Here is a 20342-nt window from a genome sequence, read left to right on the forward strand (position 1 = left end):
AACAGCAGTCAACTTGTATTCTTTCATAGCTTGGAATCACTGCAAATGGAAAGCTTATTCTATGACCTTTGACGCATACAACAGTGGCTCTATGTCAATTCTAAATTATCTACCAGTCTATAAGTAGGAATTTTTAATGAACTAAAATGGGCTGCTCTGATATTTTCCAAACTGTGTACCAGTTTGGGAAAATAAAACGGCTACTATCAGGGAAAAAAAAAAAAACTTAACACCTTGCATCAAGAGGTAGAAATAAAACATAACTTGTAAGGGCTGTCTGGACTCAGGGTTAGTCTTCAATCTCAGTCTGTAACAGAAGGACTGATGACTTTTAGAACAAAGAAGTTAAAGATCAAGAAGGTGGGCTGCCGACAAACTGTTCCCTGTGTGGTGACATCTCCTTAACAAGATGATCAAATACTAACTGACACAAGAAGCAGAGTTTACAGTTAATGACAGCTTAAATGTACAAGTAGTTTAGAAACACACATAAAAATGTGTTTCTGCAGACATTCCAGTCAACAGAAGTCTCACTGTTCCAGGAACCACAGATTCAGATGAGGAACAAGAACTGTTTATAAAGTGTCCCTGAAATCCAGCTAAACAGAAGGGCAAGCAGTTATATTCCAGTTTGTCAGACTGAGGAGTCCAAAGCATAAGCCTAGGAAACCACTGATCTTTTGAGTAAACGCACTAGTCAACACACTGCAAGCATGGTACGGACATCAAACAAAGCTGACACACAGGCATGGCCCTTATGGTCATACACTATGCTGTCTGACTACATCCACCAAGTCTCTATGATTATTTTCAAAACAAAAAGACCACTAACAACAAAAACTAAATATAAACTTGTATATTATAATAGTTTTTAAATCTCTGTCCTTTGTTACTTCCTTGAAGTGACTGACTAGTCCTGTGACATCCCAAAATGGATCAAGCCCACAGCCTCCCATCTACCCGAGATGTCTCATTTCCTTGCAGTTCTTACCTGGATGATAATTTCTGTTGGGCTCTCTTCAGCTTTCTTTTGGCCTACATTCTGAATACGCATGAACTGGCCTGTCGTAGGCACTCCTGCTGCTTCGATTTTTCTGGTCGTTAGGGGAGGGCCAACAGCAGATGGACTTGAACAGGACTCTCTACATTTCGTCATCCCTGCCACCACCACATGGGTGGAGGGTAGAGCTCCTGCCTCACCAGTGAGCACATTGGTGGCTAGAGCCTTCTTTGGGGGATCCACTACCATATGTTCTACATTTGTATCAATCTGAGCTTCCATCAAAGACATTTGCAAAATGTCTGACACTGCTGTCTTCTCAGAGGCCTGAATGGGAGATATGCTTGTAACTGGTGATGTCAGCTTAGGAACAGAACTGCCACCAGTTATCTTTGTAACTGTGGGAGGCTGGCGCCCCTCAAATGTTATCTTTGTAACAGAGGATCCTTGAGTTATAATTGGCTGCTCCACCTGAAAACAAATTGGGGTTGTGTGTATTATAGCTACATCTCTTTGAGGAAAAACTAATCAAACACTCCAGAAAATATGGTAAAAGAAACATTCGTGCGGTATACTAGGAAGACATTTGAAGCTCGATGTTTTAGTAAGAGGGTGGATGGGAAGGTTCTGTTTTCTTTTAAGGAACCTAGGGAAAGAGGAGGGGTTGAAAGAACCTTTGTTCAGCCAGCCAAGCTATGAGGCAGTAAAGGAAAAACAAAAACAAAAACAAAAAACAAAAGCAAAAAAGAATTCCCAGCAGCCTAGTTTTCCTTTGAGACTTAACATCCCACTCAAATGATTTCATATAATCTTTTTAAATTAAAGTAAGTTGGATTTTTTTTCAATCTTTTGCTTCAAGGTACAACTGTACAAACATATTCTATATGAATTGTAATAAACATACACACACACATATATATATAATCAATCCAGAATAGTAAATTTTTGTTAGCAAAATTTCTTATGATTACCCATATATTTCCTCTGTTATCTAGATGATAAGTGTAGAGGGTAAAGTCTTCACCTAAAGATGTATACTAGTAAGGGAGATAGATGGTCAATGATGTTCCTTAAAAGACTGCAGTTTACTTAGCATCACTGCCACAGAAGTAAAAGTTCATGAGCATAGAGGTATGGAACTGTCATGTTCATGCACTGTTAGTCACTGCTGAAAGTGATTCCTTTAGAAACTACCTAGAAGGCGGGCTGAGAGCTGTGCTTTCCTATATCAGCAGTGCCCCTCTCTCCTGATACCAACACCAGTGCAATCAGGCTTCTGGGTTCCTCTTGCCTACAGAAAGCACTACTGGCATGTTATAGCTATGGTGACAACCTCAAAAAACCTCGCCTACCCCCCACCCCCAATCCAAGAACACAGGCGTTAACTTTGCATGCTATCAAAATTCTGTTACCTGGCTTGCAGGCTGTTTCTCTGAAGAGGGGAGTGCCATCTGGCTCTGAGGAGTTTGGGGTTGCACGTAGATTTTTGGTTGGTTCGGAGCTTGCTGCAGTTTAGGAAGCTGCTGTGTGGTTTTCACGGCAAGCACCTGTACTACAGTTTGCGGGGGCTGTGCCATTAAGGTAGGAAGCTGCCTGTCTTTGGCCACCACAGTATGCTGTGTGTGCTGTGCATCTGGCTTGGGCTGTGCTTGTTCCTGCTGGAGAGGATTCAGTTTCTGATGCCTGATAGAGAGCTGGGGCATCTGTGTGAGTTTGTGCTGGAGTTGGTCTGCCTGCAGGTGGATGGTCTGCTTCTGTTTGGTCTGGAAGCACTGCAGAGTTTTCACTTGCAGCTGAGTCTGTTCCAGCTGGGGCTGGCTAAGTTTCTGCTGTTTGGTTGACTGCGATTGTGTCAGGGCAGAGCGGTAAAACAGACCTGTCTGAGGATCCAATGTGTCCATCTCTTCAACCTCACCCTCCTCAGTTCCAAGTTCCTCACTGTGTTTCGTAAAAGCGGTGTGACTGCTTAATGCCTAGGTAAGAGAGACAGAGAGTAAGAATGAAATAACAAAAAAAACACCTATAGTGTCACATCTTCCTTGAACTGGAAAATATGTGAGATTCATATATTTATTTTGAGGAGTCTAAAAAGATCACAGAGCCTCAAGGCTCTAATCAAAAGTTTTAATCAAAACTCGTAATTTTAACTCTCAGACAGTGAATACTTCAAAAACCAGTCCACTCATCATCGTAGGGAGCCCAGAACCTACAGATTAGAGAGGAGTACAGTGACCTTACAGCTCATAAAGAACAGAAAGGCTCTCCAGCTCAGGGACTCTCTCAAGCCTGTGCTTGAGGGACGCTCGCTCACCTGTCTAAAGACAGAAGGCAACAACTGAGAAGTAAGGCACCCAGAGCAGAACCAAGAACTTTGGCCACATGCATACCATCAGTGCCCAAAGCCAGATATACTGTCTGGAGATGTGCCCACCCCAATGCTCACAACAGGCCTCCCTGAGGAGAGGCTGTGTCACCAAGGTGTATGAGTCTCAGGTTCACCAGGCCACAGCTTCCCAAAGACCTGGTTCCTGGAAGGGAGTGAGCCAGGGGATAAGTCAGTCCTCTTCGTGGGAAAGGAGAATGACTGCCTGTGCTCAGCTGAGATAACTAGCACTGGGAGGAGAAATCATTCTGAGTGACACTGAGAAAGAGCCAGCCTGTCTCACTGAGAAATGTCAATGTCAGGACCTACCAGTAAAGGACAGACTAGGATCTGTCACCCAGTGAAATCGTTAGACAGATGGCTTTCCTTTGGGACACAACAAAATGCACCTTGTTCTTAACCCCCGGTATCCTGTCATACACTACACCACTACTCTATCTTGAAAACTGGAACTGCCCATGTTTCCTAATGCCCTGATACACAGTTTTGATTTAACACCTCTTCACTGTCTTCCAGGTAGGTCTTATACAGTCAGATTTGACTGCTGGCAGCAGAGTGAAAGAAATTTAGACTACCAAGGAGAGTCACAGCTGAATCTGACACCTAGGATGCAGCTGTGTGGCAAACTGTCACTATGGGTTTGCATGTCACATGAGTGGCAAGTAAGAGGGATGATGCACCTACTCTTCCGAATCAAATGAATGTACTCACAGCTCAGAGCATGGAGTCTTATACAAATCAACTTAACAACGAGCCTTTCTTCTTCTTCATTAGCCTTAATACCAAGCATTTCTATCTGATATTAGTTTATTTCCTTCTCTTGAGTTTTCTTTTATTGGTCACATATAATTAAAGGAGTAAAATATTTATCTCCCTTCTTGTTCATAGTGCTCTCACAATAATAATAATGATTTATTATAAAGTATAAAGACAAAAACGAACTTAGCAGCAAACAACTAAACAAGCCAAATAAGGTTTCATTTTGAAAATCTTATTTACTCTATTAGTAAATCTGTATTAACAGTAAGAATGTCACAGAGACAGTGACCAATTCTGATGAGATTCACCCAGACAACCCAACTCTTCTGAAATACTGTTTCTAGAATGTTTTAAAAAAAAAGAAAAAGAGAAACATACCGCTTTCTAATCGTTTCCTGGTGTTCAGACCCCCCAATTCAGTCTCTATTCATTCCTCACAGATGGATACACTCTACTATTCAGGTATGCCTTCTTCTTCAAATAGAAGATAAACTGAGCCTTATTTGGCGAATACCGTAGTTACTGACTATAAGAAGAAAAGGAGGTACAACCTGCTGCATGATGTGGGTGATTGCTCCAGGGGAAGACGCTGGGATGGACTTTACTACCACCGAAGTCTGCGTCGCAGTCTGTGACTGAGCCACATGTTGAAGCAGGGTCCGCTGGGGCTGGGAAGGCTGTTGGGGCTGGGAGCGATGGCTGACTGAAAATAGAGGAGGTGGTGATGTTTCTTCAGAAATCACCACAGCAATTGTAACCAGTGACAAATCATTTTAAGCACAATATAAGTATGAGCTTATATCTCCCAGAGTGGTACTACACACTTAGAGGCAGAAGACCAGAACCTGACAATCTAGGAACTGTGGGACTCTAATAGAAAGTCTCTAATGAAACTGCTTCCTCATCTGCAAAATGGGAGCCACAGAGCTATTTTAATGATGAGGGGGAAAAAAGTGGAGAGGTACTGTGAAAACTTTTATCATCCAGAAGGGACACCTTTAAAGTGACACCCTTTAGTGAACTGTTGGCTTTTCTCTCTTGACTTTTAGCTCTCTGAGGTCACAGGAAAACAACCATTTCCATAAACCCCAGAGCCATCATTAAGGACAATGGGAACAACGAGCAGCGCAGCGGTCCTTTACACACAAGGAACTGCTTGCGGAGAAAGCCTCGTGGGTCCAGGGGAAGGACAAAGTGAGGCTGCAGAAGGAGCTCCCTCCTACCCTCCTACCGTGCCCCAGCTACTCCTGTGGCTCTGAAGCTACGTGCTTCCTACCAAAGCTCTAAAACTCAGAGCCTCGCTCTGTTGGCCTGTGTTTAGATGGGATGATAAAACTTGTTTCTTCTTACAAGAGACCAGTGAAGAAATGGTTGAAAATGGTCCTTAAAATTAAAAGGGTCAACAGGAAAAAAGGTCATTCTGTCACCTCAGTTTTAGCTCAAATAGAACAGCAAGAGTGAAGGCCTAGAAATCAACCCCATTTCCTCCTCTCCTGCCAGAGGACTCATTCAAACTACCCATTCACATAGGTGCCAGTCTGGGGCCTCTCTTACCAGCCCCGAGTTCAACTTTTAAGTAGAAACACTTGCCACATCCAAACCTACAAAACACTCAAATGCCATTAGCCACTGGGAAGAAAACCCTTGTGACAAAAATAGGTTAAAAAAACCAAATGTGTAAATGAGCTAGGGGTTTTGAGATTATGAAAACGCCTCCAATGTCCCATAATTGTAAGGTTAACATATTTCAAGTAGCACTGTTCCATGCTTAGAAACAGCAGAATGCCCAAGAGTGAGCTGCACCTACAGGGCCAAGTGCCTGTGTGGTGGTCAGAGGACTAAACTACAGCTCTAGCCGCAATTACAACTCTCTTTTCGTTACACTCGCAGATTCAGAGCTTCTAACTACAAATATAGCTATATGTGCCATGCGATCAAACGGTACCACCTCGACTGGTAGAACCCTTTGATTCTACACTCCACTACTTCACTGCATTTCACAGTATGCCTTTACTATGTGCATTTTAAATTATGAGTTAATAAAATCTTCCATATATTCTCAGCTAAACTGAAAATAAAGAGCCAGGATTTACATTTTAACATATACTGAAATTAAATCATTTACAAAAGGACTAAATAGGAGAAAAATTAATTATGACAATAAACTCAAGCAAGTAAATCAATGAAATTTTTAAATAAAAGTATCATCAAAATAAATGACATCTGAAAGGTAAATAATAAATTTCTGGTGAAATTATCAGATTATATAGACCATTTTGATACCATACTAGTTTTTTATAATTACTACAATAAGTTTTTTAAACATTTTTTAAAAGATTTTTTATTGTATTTATGTGAGTACACTGTCTCTGTCTTCAGACACACCAGAAGAGGGCATCAGATCCCATTACAGATGGTTGTGAGCCACCATGTGGTTGCTGGGAATTGAACTGAGGACCCCTGGAAGAGCATCAGTGCTCCTAACCACTGAGCCATCTCTCCAGCACTTAACATTTACTTTTATGTGTGCAAGTAAGTGTGTGTGTATGTGTGTGTGTGTGTGTGTGTGTGTGTGTGCACAAGTGCCCCACATATATCTGGGTGACTATGGAGGCCAAAGAAAGGTATTTGATAGCCCGGAGTTTAAGTTACAGGTGATTGTGAACCACTCAATATGAGTACCAGGAACCAAACTCAGGACCTCTAGAAAAGCAACACCCACTCTTACCGGCCCCAACAGTAAGACTTTTTAAATTAAATAAAAACAAATTGGACTTAATAAAAGATCAAATAACATTATCTAAAAATAATTCTCCTTCAAGATCCTATACATTTCTTCTTACCAAATGTCCAGAGTGTAGGAGACTAAAGTTCAATGAAAGCTAAGAAAACTACCATCTAGTACAGAACAAAGCAGGGCCCGGAGCAGCTAGCTTTTAGGTCAAAGAGAATGCTCAATATGGCTGAGTGTATAAGAGGTGGCACCTATGGAAGGAGGTCACAGAAAGAATATCCGTGAGATAGATGATGGGACCTTAACTGGCCCACATAAGCCCCGAAACCAGCCATTTATTATAGTAGACAATTCTTTTCTTTTCTAGCAAAGTGTCTGCTTCACTGTTATTTTCAAAATAACCTTTCCTTCCCTTTACTAGTGGGGCTTACCTTCCCTCTACCAGAGCAGAGCAGAGCGCATCCATTTAAGTGGTTCCCCCACAATTAGTCAGCATCAACCTTTCATTACACTACCGATGGATGCACACCACTTACCTAGAAGGGGAAAAGCAACCTCTGTCCCCTCATCAGTGCGTTCTGAAAAGGATAAGTAAGGGAAGAAATCACAGGTCTTTTCATCTATTTACTATTTGCTAGTCTAGGCTACTGGAGAGACTAACATTCCTTTCCTCAGCAGACTGGCCTCCACATCAGCTGCTTTTCTGCTAATATCTGTGAAGTCGATAGTTTTCTACTATCTTCATCAGATTTTCTTTCTGGGAAGTTTTAATTCACCAGTCCTAGTATCTCCTCAAATAATGCTAAAGAAATCTTTTTCTCCACAGCATCTGGAATTTTCAAATACCTGAAACTTTACAGTATCCTTTAGTGACTGCTTATAAAAACACAAGACAGGGGCTTGCTTTATATGCCATCTCTCTCACCCTGGGTTATTCACATCACTACCCCTGAACTCCTTAGGATCTCAAAATAATAACGCATCCAAACAGAAAGCAGGCTACACACGAATGTAAGAGAAAGAGTTTCACTTCTCCATAGGTACCAGTCCCCAAATCTCATTAGTATTTTGTTGCTGGACCACACTTAAGTATCTAATCTGCTTTTTTTTTTTTTTTTGGTATGTGTCTGTGTGTGTGTGTGTGTGTGTGTGTGTGTGTGTGAGTGAGAAAGAGAGAAAGAGAGAGAGAGAGAGAGAGAGAGAGAGAAAGATTGATTGATTAAAGTCAGAGAAATAAGGGAGAGAGAGAGAGAGAGAGAGAGATTGATTGATTAAAGTCAGGGAAATAGGGGGGGGGGGGTATTAAAGTTAGGGAAACTCCGAAGATAATTCAATCTGCTCTGAGTAAAACAGGAAAAGAGCTAGAAATATATAGATATGTCTTCCCCAAATGAGCACCCCATGAAGTCCGCAAAGGTAGCACTACCTTATTACTATGTTTTAAGAGGACACCTACCCGTGGTGATGTATTCAGCAACTAGTTCTGACTCTACCACAGCAATGGATGGACTCTCAGGAGAATGTCTCTTTTCCTGGGTCATCTGAATAGGTACTGCCATTTGACTCAAGTCAATAGTGGGTTGTCTTGGTTTAGATTCCAATTTTTCCTTTACTGCATAAAAAAGTCGGGGAAAAGTTACTTTTATTATAAACAAGTACTAAAACCAGAGCTGTCTATGGGAATAATGAACCAGACCTCTGGGGTGTCCTACCATTAGTGGCTAAGAAAACAATGAATTGGAAACTGCAGACTGCTCTGTATGGTTGTATAGACTACAGCCTATGTAACAGCAGCCTACAATAATTCATATGCAATCACATTCAAGTCCCCCCATTACTCCAGGCCAGCCAGCTGTTTCTCTCTTTTTTTTTCTTTCACTCCTCCTAGGATGTTATTTCCTTTGTATTCAAAGTAATCCCTGGCACACTCAGTTCACATCAGCTTGACCTGCTCTAGAGCATATCCCAGAGTAGCACTTCCCATTGGTTAGTTCATTTGACTTACTAAAAATCCAAGGGTCTGGGAATGTTATCCAGACACTGGGTGCTTGTCCAGCATACGCATGGTCTTGAGTTTGAGCCCCAGAATAAGGAGGGAAATTCATAGAACCTTTTCTGAGGAAGGACGATTGCTGAGTTCAATGCTGACCTGGGCTATATCCAGGCCAAAATGAGACCCTGTCAGTGTGTGTGTGTGTGTGTGTGTGTGTGTGTACAAATTTGGCCAAAAAACTGTTACAAGTCCTTAATGACTCTTAAAGGAATAAAGCATAAAGCTTTTCACTGTTAGGAAAGACTAGGTGCTCTGCTTCTGTATGGCTAAAATTTCTGATAAAACAGCCTGTAACTAATAATGGTATATGTTAAGATGCATCTTTTTTACTCTTCTTACCACTTCTTCAACAAAATCTCTTCACTCAACATTTCTATCTACATGAATGATCGATAAAAATGGTTAAATTTTTTCAAATACAAACAGCTGGAAAAAAAGGTGTCAAAGGCTAAAAACATTTAGCAGAAGGAATACTCTACATTTCTATCCAATGAGTATAGAGTACAGCACAGAATTACAATAAACGCTACTAAGTAAGTCCACTAAAGGCTGCTCCCACCAAGCGCAGACTATGACAAAGGCAAAACAATCATTTTAAACACAGAAACCACATCTAGAGTCCTGCTGCGATCCCACAAGCAGATCCGGCCCTGGCCATCAACTTTTCTCAGTCTCTGCTAACTTCCTCAAAACAGGAAAGGGTCAGATGAGATCATCACTACAACCCATAAAATAGTTGCATAATTGTTGCCCTATTATAACAAAAAGCCAGTATAACTTACATAGAGTTGTCCTAGAATCTACTGAAGATATTTAGTAACTAGAAGAACTGATAGTATCCTATTAAATACAGACACTCTAGCAAATAACTTAAACACAAATAAATAAATCTGAAAATAAGGTGAGAGCATGAGAATGTTTACAAGCAAGTCTAATGGTGTTTTATGGTACACAATTGGTCTGACAGTATCTATGAGCAAAGCAGGACCCTTCGATCTGTCCGGACATTCCTAAATATACCCAGCAACTGGGCTACACCTATCCTTGTCCTGCATTTGTGCTTATAAGTGACAACCCCCTTCCCACTGCTGGCAAGAGGATTCTCCATTTGAAGTAGAAGTCACTCTGTCTACTCTATCTCTGTTCTAATGACAACACTCTGTCTATGCTTCATACTCCTATGTACATCTAAAAGAACAATAAACTGTACCAATAATTACAGATAAGTCCAGAGGGGGAAAAATTTATAAAAACTATGTAACAGCGGTCTCTAGAGAAAACACGCTTCATTCAGCTGAGCATGTGAATTCATACCTGTTGTCTGTTGGAGTTCTAACAGAGCTTTGATTGTTGAAGTGGCTGATTGTGATTCACTGGATACATCCTGATATATTATGGTGGGGCTAGTCTCCATTGCAATCTCATGTTCTGACCAATCCTGACGCCGGGAAGCAATTACATGAACTACAGGCTGGGAATCTGTTTTATATTAGTTAAAAAAAAACAAACCCTATAAACAAAGTTTCTCTTAAAATAAAGCAATATTTATGTTTATCTTTGTATTTAATGTACATGTCAACCTTGACTTCTCTAAGAAGACTGTGAGGTCCCAGAAGGCATTGACTCTATTCACTCACACATTTATTTGACACTAGACACCTATGCATCAGGATCTATATTTAAAGGACTTAAAGGAACTCACAAAATAGTTCAAGAAGGCTCAAGAAGCACACAGTCTGTCTGAAAAGACGAACATGTAAAAAGACAAAGTACAACTCAATATGCTAACTGCTGTCTACGTGGGTGAGCATCTATATAGGTGAGTGCTTGTGTTCACCAAAAACAAAATGTTATAGATAGGAGACTGGTTTTTCCCAATGTACATGAAAAGATTTCTATAGGAAGCCTAAGTACTTGGGGAATATTTTGCTGAATTACTGACAGTAAGAAAAGACAGTCTAGAAACAAAATGACGTAACGTGACGAGTGGAAGCCTGTCACTTATTAGCAAGTTGATTCTTTGGGTTTTAGCTCTGCTCTTTAATAGGAACAAGGGGTGGGTAAAGCAATGATAGTCTGGGCTGCTTAACAACAGTAATACATTCTGAGAAGAACCATAGGCAATCCTCACACACTCAGAAGAAATAGCTTGCTAGAGGAAGGCCATATGGCACACCCTATTACTGTTATCATATGTATATGTATGGTTATGTGTATATATGCACACATTACTGACTGAAATATCAGTATAAGCTACATGATCATATGTAACTAAGCTTCATAAACTATAAAAGTCAGTAGAAATGAGGTTGTTGGGGGTTTGGCTGAAAATTCAATTCTAAGATCTTTGGTTGATTTGAAAATAAATTTCAGCACATGTAAATAAAAAATGTGAATCATATTAAGCAACACATATTTAACAGTTCTCTATAAAGCTAGAAGGTTGTACCATTTTGCCTAGATATTGTATAAGAAAATGGAGGAGATACAAGGACATGATACCTAAAGTTCAGATCTAGATTGTTACAAGAAACAAAAACTGACAGATAGCATCAGATTCTGGGGTAAATATCAAATGGTTAAAACAAGAAAAGAGACTGCTTTTAATCATGCTGCTTAGTTGAAGCATCAGAACAAAAATTATCTGGTGGCTCAAAAATACAAGAAAAAAAACCATCAAGTTCACCCTCTAAGAACATCACATTTTTTAAAGCCAGGAGGATGTCCAAAAATATTGAAGCAAAGGCAACATTCTTCTAATGAAACAATTTTCTGAAGAAAAAAATCAATATGCAAGAAGTTTATAATGTTTAATAATCATAAACTAACAGGTCAGGTGTGGTGGCATAGTACTGTAAGCCCAGATTGGACTATATGAGATCCTGTCTTTAAAAAGCAAAACAAAGCACACTAACCCCAAAGCAAAGACAAACAAACAGAAACCCTGAGTAGAAACCATCACACCAGAGACATTCAGTTTCTACTAAGCTTTCAACCACATGGGAAGGACTGGCTGTTCGCTTGCAATGCCAAGTGCCGTGTGAAGAATACTGCAGTCTCTCATTACATATTCTAATAAGATACATAGAAAATGTTGTTTGCTTAGGTACAGACTCTCATATAACTCAGGCTAGTTTGAAATTTGCTTTGTAGCCAAAATGACCTTAACCTCCTGACCCTCCTGCTTCCACCTCCCAAGTGCTGGGATTGCAGGCATAAACCACCATGTCTGATTTATTCAGTGCTGGGGATTGAAACCAGGTTTGCATGTATACTATGCAAGTGCTTTTCTAACTAAGATACACCCCTAATGTCCTAATACGAAAAAATTTAACCTGAGAAATGATTATACTAGAGAAGCACCATTTTATATACATTAAAAATAAATTTTCATGATGAACACAAGCCTATAATCTGAGCATATGAGAGAATCATTAAATTGGATGCCATATAGTCTGGGCCTCTGTCTCAAAAACAAATTCTCAGCTGGGTGTGGTGGCGCACGCCTTTAATCCCAGCACTTGGGAGGCAGAAGGCAGAGGCAGGCGGATTTCTGAGTTCGAGGCCAGCCTGGTCTACAAAGTGAGTTCCAGGACAGCCAGGGCTATACAGAGAAACCCTGTCTTGAAAAACAAAAACAAAAACAAAAACTAATTCTCATTGCTGATATAGGCAAAGAGGCAAAGAGAGTGAGTCTCTGCAACCTAACTCTGAGATACACTAAATATTCAGAGTAGGGACTATGTATCTACAGGAGTGCTAACCAAATAACATCTCTCCAAATAAAACCATTCCTTAGGGACTGGGCGAATGCCACCTCTTTCTGTCCATACAGAGCAGATGATGATCACCAAGAATCAGACAGCAACCCAAAGAACTGTGATACAAAATGAGAGTGGAGGGCTGGAGAGATGGCTCGGCAGTTAAGAGCACTGACTGCTCTTCCAAAGGTACTGAGTTCAAATCCCAGCAACCACCATAGTGGCTCACAACCATCCGTAAGTGTGTCTGAAGACAGCTACAGTGTACTTACATATAATACATAAATTAAAAAAAAACAAAAACAAAATGAAAGTGTGAACTAAGTAAAAACTGTTTCGACAGTCTCCCCCCTTCTACAATTTGGGCTTACGCTCAAACCTAGAGATGCTTCGGTCATAGGACACCAGGAATCTGATCTCCTGTTTCTGCAGCAGGCATTCAGGTGTCCAGCTAACATGTTTTATGTTTTAACATGACAATGTATGCTACAAAGTATTAGCATGTCTAAACTAGACCTTTGTACTTCTTACGGATAGTGGCCTGCTTCAGACGTTCCTTACTGGTTCTTTATCAATTATGTATTAGATGTCTACTGCATATTAGGTACCAGGAATCCATACTTTAGTACTATACTCAAAGGCAAACCCAGGCATGTATGATATGTCTTTGTCATAAACTGTCTGTGACATCCTTTTATAATCATAAGACTTCTAACTTAGCAGGATCTTAAAAGTCAATGTTCTCCTCCACCCTCTACCACTTCCACATGCAGTCATCATCAGAGAACCCGCCACTTTCTAATACTTCCTTTTCACATACTTCCACATGCAGTCATCATCAGAGAACCCGCCACTTTCTAATACTTCCTTTTCAGTTCTGCCTGCACAGCTGTGATATACAAAGTTGTTTTGTTTTTTTACATAAAGTAGAAATAGATCTTTCTGTCATCTGTACAACAGTACTATTGTCTGTCCACTCACCTACAAAGGCCAACTCACTTCATTTATACCACAGAGCACAACATGACTAACAGTCCCAGAACCCCACCTAATCCATCCCCACTCCTTCACACACAACGATTCCCAGATGTCTAACCTCCCTAAGCCATCTCTTCCGAGCTAAGGCCGAGCTGTCTATAGTCCTTCTGTGTTAGAATATAAGCCTTTCCTCTGAAGCATTGTCCCAATGTTATAGAGAACAACAATTCCACAAAATTTTCTGCAAAAAAAAGGGTTCTGTGGTCAAAATCACTGGGAAACATTTTATATTATGTATTAGATATCCTAGTTTTCACCTTTAATAATATAAATTACCAAATAAGTTAGCTAATGAAATTCTGCAAAAAGTACATTTTATATGACCCATGTTTGCTTTTAAAAAAACAAAACAAAACAAAAACAAAAACAAAAACAAAACCTTCACTCTGGCCTCCTAAGATCATGATTCTTAAGAAAAAGTAATGCCAGAAACTGAGTTCTTAATTAAAACTGTATCTTTATGACATTTATTTACAAATTTGACTCATGTTCTGCTCCTTTAAATGTCTACTCTCAATTCACTTCCTTGTTCTCTTCTGGTTTGCTTAATAGAATCTTATATTCAATCCACCTTAAACCTTTTAGATGGGCGGTGTGGCATACACCTTTGATCCCAACACTTCGGAGGCATAGGCAGGCAGATCTCTGAGATCAAGGCCAGCCTGGTCTACAGAGCTAGTACCAGGAGAGCCAGGGCTAAAGAAATCCTGTCTCAAAAAACCAAGCAAGCAAGCAAGCAAACAAACAAAACCCACAACCTTTTAGAAATAAAGCTGGATATAAGTAAAAAAAATAATAAAAATTAAAAAAATCTGAACACCAATAAGGATACTTACCTCACTTTACAAGTGAGAAAGAAAACTTGGAAGAGCTATTTGAGAAGATAGAAGGCAAGTAGCTTCAGAAAACACATCATCTGGGTTTCAGTGAGTGACACAGGCAAAAATGTTATTCATCTAATAGTCTTGGCAAACTTATTATCTATCAATATTCAAACAAAAGTCTAAAAATGTTAGGAGAAAGTGAAGAGGAGAAACAATGTTTTGGAATGAGGCAATAAAAATGAGTTTATAAGCATGAAGCTTAATCATTCCCCTGTTATTCTTAAGATGCCAACAGAGAAGAAAACAATAACAAAAAGTATAAAACAAAGTAGTTAAAATTAACATAAAAAACAGTACCAGATATATAATATGGTGTGATGAGTCCTGCCAGGGTGATTAAGATTCCCATCAAGAAGATGCCCAAGGCTTTCTACTCTACCTATTCAGGAATTAAACCCGGGGCCTAGATGCCTCCTAGTGGTGGGTATAGTTAGAAACCACTAAAGCATCCAGCATGTACAGGAAAAACCCTTGAAAAGAACTCTTCGGTCAAAAAAGATCAATTCTTCCTTAGAACAGAACAAAGAATAATGGACTTTAAAAAATCATCGATAGATGCTACAATGTATGGACAAGTGACTGACGAGGAATGCTACACTTACAGTCTCAGAGTACCTCCTCCAAAACTGACATTAATTCCAAAGAGGAATATGTTAACTTCACAGCAGAGAAAACTAGAAGCAATCATCCTAACCAAGTGACCACCATTCCTCTCATCAATGTGGCAGACATCATGTCTACCTGAGGAAGCTGATAGTCATCTACCTGTACAATTCCTACTGAATTAAATCATAAAGAAGATTCTACAAAGTAACCAATCTAAACTCTTCAAAATATCATAATCAAGGGGGAAAGTGAGGATTAAGAGGCTATCTAGGGCAAAAGAGAATAAAGAATGCTAATGGCATCAGAAATGATGGCCCATACACTTAATTCGAGCTCTTGGGAGGCTAAGGCAGAAAGATCTCCATGAGTTTCAGTCTAGCCTGGACTAGAGAATAAGATCCTGTCTCAAAACATCAAAGAGGAGGGCCAGACCTGTCTATAATCCCCAGAACTCATAAGAGGCAGGCAGATTTTTTTTTTAAAATTTATGGCCTGCCTAGTCTACATATCAAGTTCCAGGCTAATCAGGATTACACAGTGAGAAGAGGAGGAAGGGGGAAAGAGAAGGAAGTGACAACAGTAATGTGATAGTTACAATGTCACATAGCTGAGTGTAATATGTGACCCTGAGCTAGAACGTGACTAGGAGACAAAGCAATAGAGAACATCACTTATCACTTAGTAGTATATCTAGATGAATTATAAATTAGCTAACAGTATTACATTAAATTTCTTGACTTTGATAATGGTAATTTAGTTTCACAAGGATAAGACATAAGAAATTAGAGACCTAAAAAATAACTGTTTAGAGGTTAAATCACATAGTACCTATAACTACTCTTTAACTGGCTAAAAGACTTAAAAATTGTACACACATACAATAGACACAACAGAAAAGAGACTAGAGACAAAAGTAATAAAGCAAGGCTATCATTATTTCAGTGGCAGTGCGTGTGTTAGCCATGTATAAGGCTATATATACATAAGTCTCATCTTCAGAACCAAAAATTAAAATACAAAAATAAAACTAGGGCTGGAGAGATAGCTCAATGGTTAGGAACACTGGCTGCTTTTTCAGGGGACCCAAGTTTGATTCCAAGAAGCCACATGGCAACCCACACTGTCTAAACTATTCCCTAAGGATCTGATGCCCTCTCCTGGCCTCTTCCAAACCAGGCATGTATGCTGGTGTACAGACATAGGCAAAACACCCATACACATAAAAAATAAATAAAAATTTTAAAAATGAAACCACCAGCTGGGTAGAACAAAATATAAACAAGTAGGAATGGCTGGCAATCAGAGCCACACATTGTAAGTGGTTTACAAACTGATTTACAATCAGCAGGAAGATAAAATGAGAATTAGCAAAATGACTTGCAATTATTACCCTGATAGCAGGGTGAGAAAAACTACTTACTTTCTAAAATAAGTGCTATATTGTTTGTTGAAATCAACAGCTTATTTATTTTTAACTGACAAGCTTTCAAAGACCATTTTCTACTTGCTCTGTGAATAAGCATTTCTTTTTCTTGGAGTGTGGACTTTTAGTCTTTAGCATTGTTTTGTTCGCTACTAAGAAAAATGTGTATGCTGCAACTGTATGTGAATTTTTCTAATGTACTAGCCTAGATTTAAGATCTAGCCAGGTGTGATGCTTTACCCTGTAACCCCAGGACCTGGGAGATGAAGGAAGGAGGATCAGAAGCTCAAGGCCATTTTCAGGGGGAAAAAAAGGCAAGAACTGTACTTTACTCAACTTTAATAAGATCTGACATAATTCTTAGTACATATTACAAACCAACAAATAATTAACAAATAACATACAACTATGTAAACCATATAAAATTAATGTGAAGGCATCATTGGAGAATTAAAATAATAAAGTGTTTGTATAATATGAAAAAAATGTGCTATCAGTGCTTTTATAAAAAAGCAGCAGGCATACCAGCAAGGTTAGTGCAGAGGCAGAGAAGAAGAGAGGAACAAGGACTAGAGGAAAGAAGAACACTTTTGCTTATATGCATCAGGTTGCACAAGCATAGACATACACACAGGCTGAACAGCTCTAATCCAAAATGCTCCACATCTGAACCTTTCTGAGCAAGGTGACTTTACTAGCAGAAAACCTCATCCCTAACCTCACATGACAGTCACAGTCAAAACACAGGTGCAGGGGAAAACAAGACCTGTGACCTCACCCTCAGACTAAGTGTAGAAGGGTTATATGAAACATACATGGATATCATTTAGACTCTGATCCCATCTGTAAGATACCCCACTTTCCTTCTCTTTTTCACACACACACACACACACACACACACACACACACACACACACACACACGCAAATACAAAATTTGAAACCTAAGACCATTCTCATCTCAAGTGTTTCAGATATAGGATCCTCAGCTTGTGGCACCCAACAACAAGGGCACTCAGAATAACTGAGTAATATGAACAAAAGACAATGTCTCAGAGCTTCAGAGTAGACCATGAGTTTATATTTTGAGAGACATCCTAGAACAATGTCATATTGAGAACAATACTAAAGATTATCTCCTGCTGTGCTGCTTAGCTTCTAATAATTGGGATAACCACTGATTACCATCTGGAATATTTTTGAGAGTTAAATAAAATGTTATTAATAATTATGTGGGAACAACAGACATAAACTAAGATCCATACAAACCAGGATGTACAGCCACCCACTCATAGCTCACTTCTGGTCACCTTGATGCTTCCTCAAGGTTCAGCAACAACCATTCTTGAAAAACTACATTCCTTTTTCTTGTATACTTCTTCCTCTTCTTACCCATACCAAACAGGAAAAACATAAAAGTTGCCATCTAGAAGTTATAGTTGTTTGATACTGCCTACATATTAAAAAAAAAACCTATCAATGACTTGATGAACATATGACAAAAGGTAATAATGTTAAGCTATGCCAAAAATAAGATTTTATCTCTCTCACTAAACAGACAAAAAAAAAAAATCCAATCCAATCAAAAGTATAAAGTTTGATTTGGAATCCCTAGAAGGAGCAGCTGTTTAGAAACTGAGTCATGACATCATCAGCGTCGCATGAACAGAAGTACAGTAAGCCTTACCTTGAGAACTCTGGGAGGACTCTGTGGAAGAAGAACTACTGTCTGTGTAACCCTGTGGCTCCTCTTTTCCTTCCTGAGCAGATGAATTACTGGCATCTGCTACCCTGGATGCTTGCTGTAATGTTTCTGTTACCAGCTGCCTTGTTTGTTCACTGACAACTGTAGCTTGAAATGTCACTGGTTTGGGTTTAATTAGAACCTAGAAGAAAAGCAGAAATGCCCAGATGAAATATCATAGCCCCATTTAAATGCTAAATTAGACATGCATGGTTGTTTATACTTATAACACTAGCACTTGGAAGACAGAGGCTGGAAGACTGTCACTAATTCGAAGCCAACTTTGGCTAGGATAAAATTCTATCTCAAAACCAAACAACCAAACAAACGCTAAACTTACAGGTCATTTTCCAGATAGACAAATTACCATCATGCATATTTATCGTTAGGCTTTGGGCACAGTATTTGTTGCCAAAGACTAAAATCCACAGATGAACTAGAGCTAAGCTACGTACAATATTTTAAGTGGTATATGCCAGATCATAACAGCTTTAGTTCTTGTTGTTTTTTAATGTATGTGTCTGTTTACATGTATATGCACAGCTCAGGGACCAGAGAGGGTCTGGATCTTCTGGAGCTGGAGTTAGTTGTAAGCCTCCCAATGTGTGCGCATGGAATGATACTCTGGTCTTCTGCAAGAACAACAAGCACTCACGACCACAGAGCCATCTTATTAGTCTCCCAAAGCTATAATTCTGACAAGTATTTCCATTGTTTTTCTTATCTAACTTTAGAAATCATTTTCAGTACTATTTATCACAGTAACAACCACAAGCTGAGTGGTAGAAAAATAAAATAAAAAATACATGTAAACTAGACTTATTAGAATTTTTCCAACCAAAGTATCTGTTTGAGCTTTCTCTCTCAACTTGTATTAACAGAATAAAACCAAGACCATAATTTGTTCAAGCCACAATTTTCCAAGTTTCTTTTAATGAGAAACCAAATAAAATTCCTGACACACCTTCACAAAGCAAACTGCAGGAAATCTAAGTCATCACTCAAGGAACTACAGAGGAAAACTGATATAAAGTGCTTTCCGCAGCAGCAAGAGGTCAACTCAGCAAAGTTAAAAGCTCAGACACTAAACAAGTCAACCAGGAAAAATACAATCATACTGAAACATTCTCCTTCAGTATCTGGATTCTAGAAATTTAATTGGACTCATGGAATAAAAATACTGACTCATACCCAATACCACCATCACCACCAAAAATACTACTACTGACCCATATATGAGGTTCTATTAAAGCACTGATTTCCCTGAGTTTAAAAACATGATTTGTTATAATTTACATGGTGAAACAAATGAAATCATTACTGCTGAACTGAATAAATAACTTAAGCTTATAACAAAGCTACTTTTTAAAATATATAAACAATGGCTATAGTTTTGAAGGAACAGATTCCAAAAGCCAATTATGAGTTTAGATGAATACCTTTTACAAAAACTCTATGATTCTATTTCTCAACCAAAGCTGATACTGCTTCGATAGTCTCAGAAAAGCACCTACAAAGTCAACAGCCTAAACCAAGGTGAGATTATACCCTTATTCTCAGACTTTTACAGTCTGAAAATGAACTCATCACCAGCATCTGTTATGTAGGGCTGGAATAAAACAAACTTTCTTAAGTATCTTTCATAAGCATCTGTGCAGATCCTGTCCATTCATAGAAAGAAACTAGTTTCCAGTTCTCTGTCCTCCTCAGCTATCCAGTTCTCACAGTCATAAATATCTTCAGGAAATTTTATCCCAAAGGAATTCTCTTCCCTGCCTTTGCTCATATTGTGACAGATATATGCAGATTATCTTTAAAAGTACTGAAGAGAAAAAAGGCAGGTTTTAAGAACAGATTAATATGCATTCAGTATTTAGAAAACCTGTTTCTTTTATCAGACTATTGATCATTTCCTTAACATTTCTATCAGGCTAGGCATAGTAGTGCAAGCCTTTAGT

At 39.1% G+C, this 20342-nt stretch overlaps 1 protein-coding gene across 38 annotated transcripts in view; it reads right to left on the reverse strand.

Annotated features, from left to right (window-relative positions):
• Nucleotides 1–20342, reverse strand: part of Emsy (EMSY, BRCA2-interacting transcriptional repressor) — a 69698-nt gene that overhangs the window by 5210 nt on the left and 44146 nt on the right. For 11 of the 38 annotated variants that reach the window (XM_006507615.4, XM_006507619.4, XM_006507618.4 and 8 more), the window contains 7 exons: nucleotides 18328–18526; nucleotides 10244–10408; nucleotides 8333–8488; nucleotides 7413–7454; nucleotides 4694–4845; nucleotides 2413–2973; nucleotides 992–1471 (listed from right to left, as the gene is read on the reverse strand). In XM_006507615.4, coding sequence (XP_006507678.1) covers nucleotides 992–1471; nucleotides 2413–2973; nucleotides 4694–4845; nucleotides 7413–7454; nucleotides 8333–8488; nucleotides 10244–10408; nucleotides 18328–18526 — 1755 coding nt within the window. Of the gene's footprint in view, nucleotides 1–991; nucleotides 1647–2412; nucleotides 2974–4693; nucleotides 4846–7408; nucleotides 7455–8332; nucleotides 8489–10243; nucleotides 10409–18327; nucleotides 18527–20342 lie in introns of all 38 variants that reach the window. The other 27 variants (NM_001381868.1, NM_001381867.1, XM_006507617.4 and 24 more) reach the window with 15 other exon arrangements.

The sequence above is a fragment of the Mus musculus genome, chromosome 7 (genome assembly GCF_000001635.26).
Source record: "Mus musculus strain C57BL/6J chromosome 7, GRCm38.p6 C57BL/6J".
Classification (NCBI taxonomy): domain Eukaryota; kingdom Metazoa; phylum Chordata; class Mammalia; order Rodentia; family Muridae; genus Mus; species Mus musculus.